Here is a 555-nt window from a genome sequence, read left to right as displayed (position 1 = left end):
CAGTACTACATTGAACTCTAAATTTTCCCAGTAGTATGGGGTTAATCAGCATCCCCCCCCCCTATGATAACATGCAATATTTTCCATTTATTCGTGTTTTCTCAAAATATTTCCACCAGTATTATAATAAGCTGGAAACAAGAAACTGCAAATTTAGTCTTTAACCTTTATGAAACATTGATTGCAATATGGTTTCAGGTGTGGTTTGTTGTCACGCGGGCAACTTCGTCCACTGTGCAGCGTGCCACCAGATGATGACAAGGCCCCAGAGAAACAGGAGTTGCCTGAAACAAAGGCCGATGACAAGAAAGCGGCTGCAAAGAAGAAACTGAACGATTTGCTTGCATCGTTAGCAACGGTATTATTAGTTCCTGTTTTTATTTTGAAATCACTTCATGCTAGGATTTTGATTTATATGTTTGTGTTATTATTGAAGGCATATATTTAATTGCGTGCACGTCTCATCGTTTGTGACTGTGTGCCCATGTGTGTAGTGTCTATATTAAGAAGATGATTGACAAGATTGATTTTATGGAGCAAGATAAATTTAGGTCT

General features: G+C 38.2%; 1 protein-coding gene across 1 annotated transcript in view; it reads left to right on the top strand.

Annotated features, from left to right (window-relative positions):
- The window catches only part of LOC119593815 (28S ribosomal protein S31, mitochondrial-like), a 9,130-nt gene that overhangs the window by 2,171 nt on the left and 6,404 nt on the right, over positions 1–555 (top strand). The window contains exon 2 of the mRNA XM_037942844.1: positions 199–358. Coding sequence (XP_037798772.1) covers positions 199–358 — 160 coding nt within the window. The remainder of the gene's footprint in view (positions 1–198; positions 359–555) is intronic.

The sequence above is a fragment of the Penaeus monodon genome, chromosome 32 (assembly GCF_015228065.2).
Source record: "Penaeus monodon isolate SGIC_2016 chromosome 32, NSTDA_Pmon_1, whole genome shotgun sequence".
In the NCBI taxonomy this organism is placed as follows: Eukaryota; Metazoa; Arthropoda; class Malacostraca; order Decapoda; family Penaeidae; genus Penaeus; species Penaeus monodon.
Note: the sequence above shows the minus strand (reverse complement) of the source record. Positions and strands in the feature narration are given on the sequence as shown.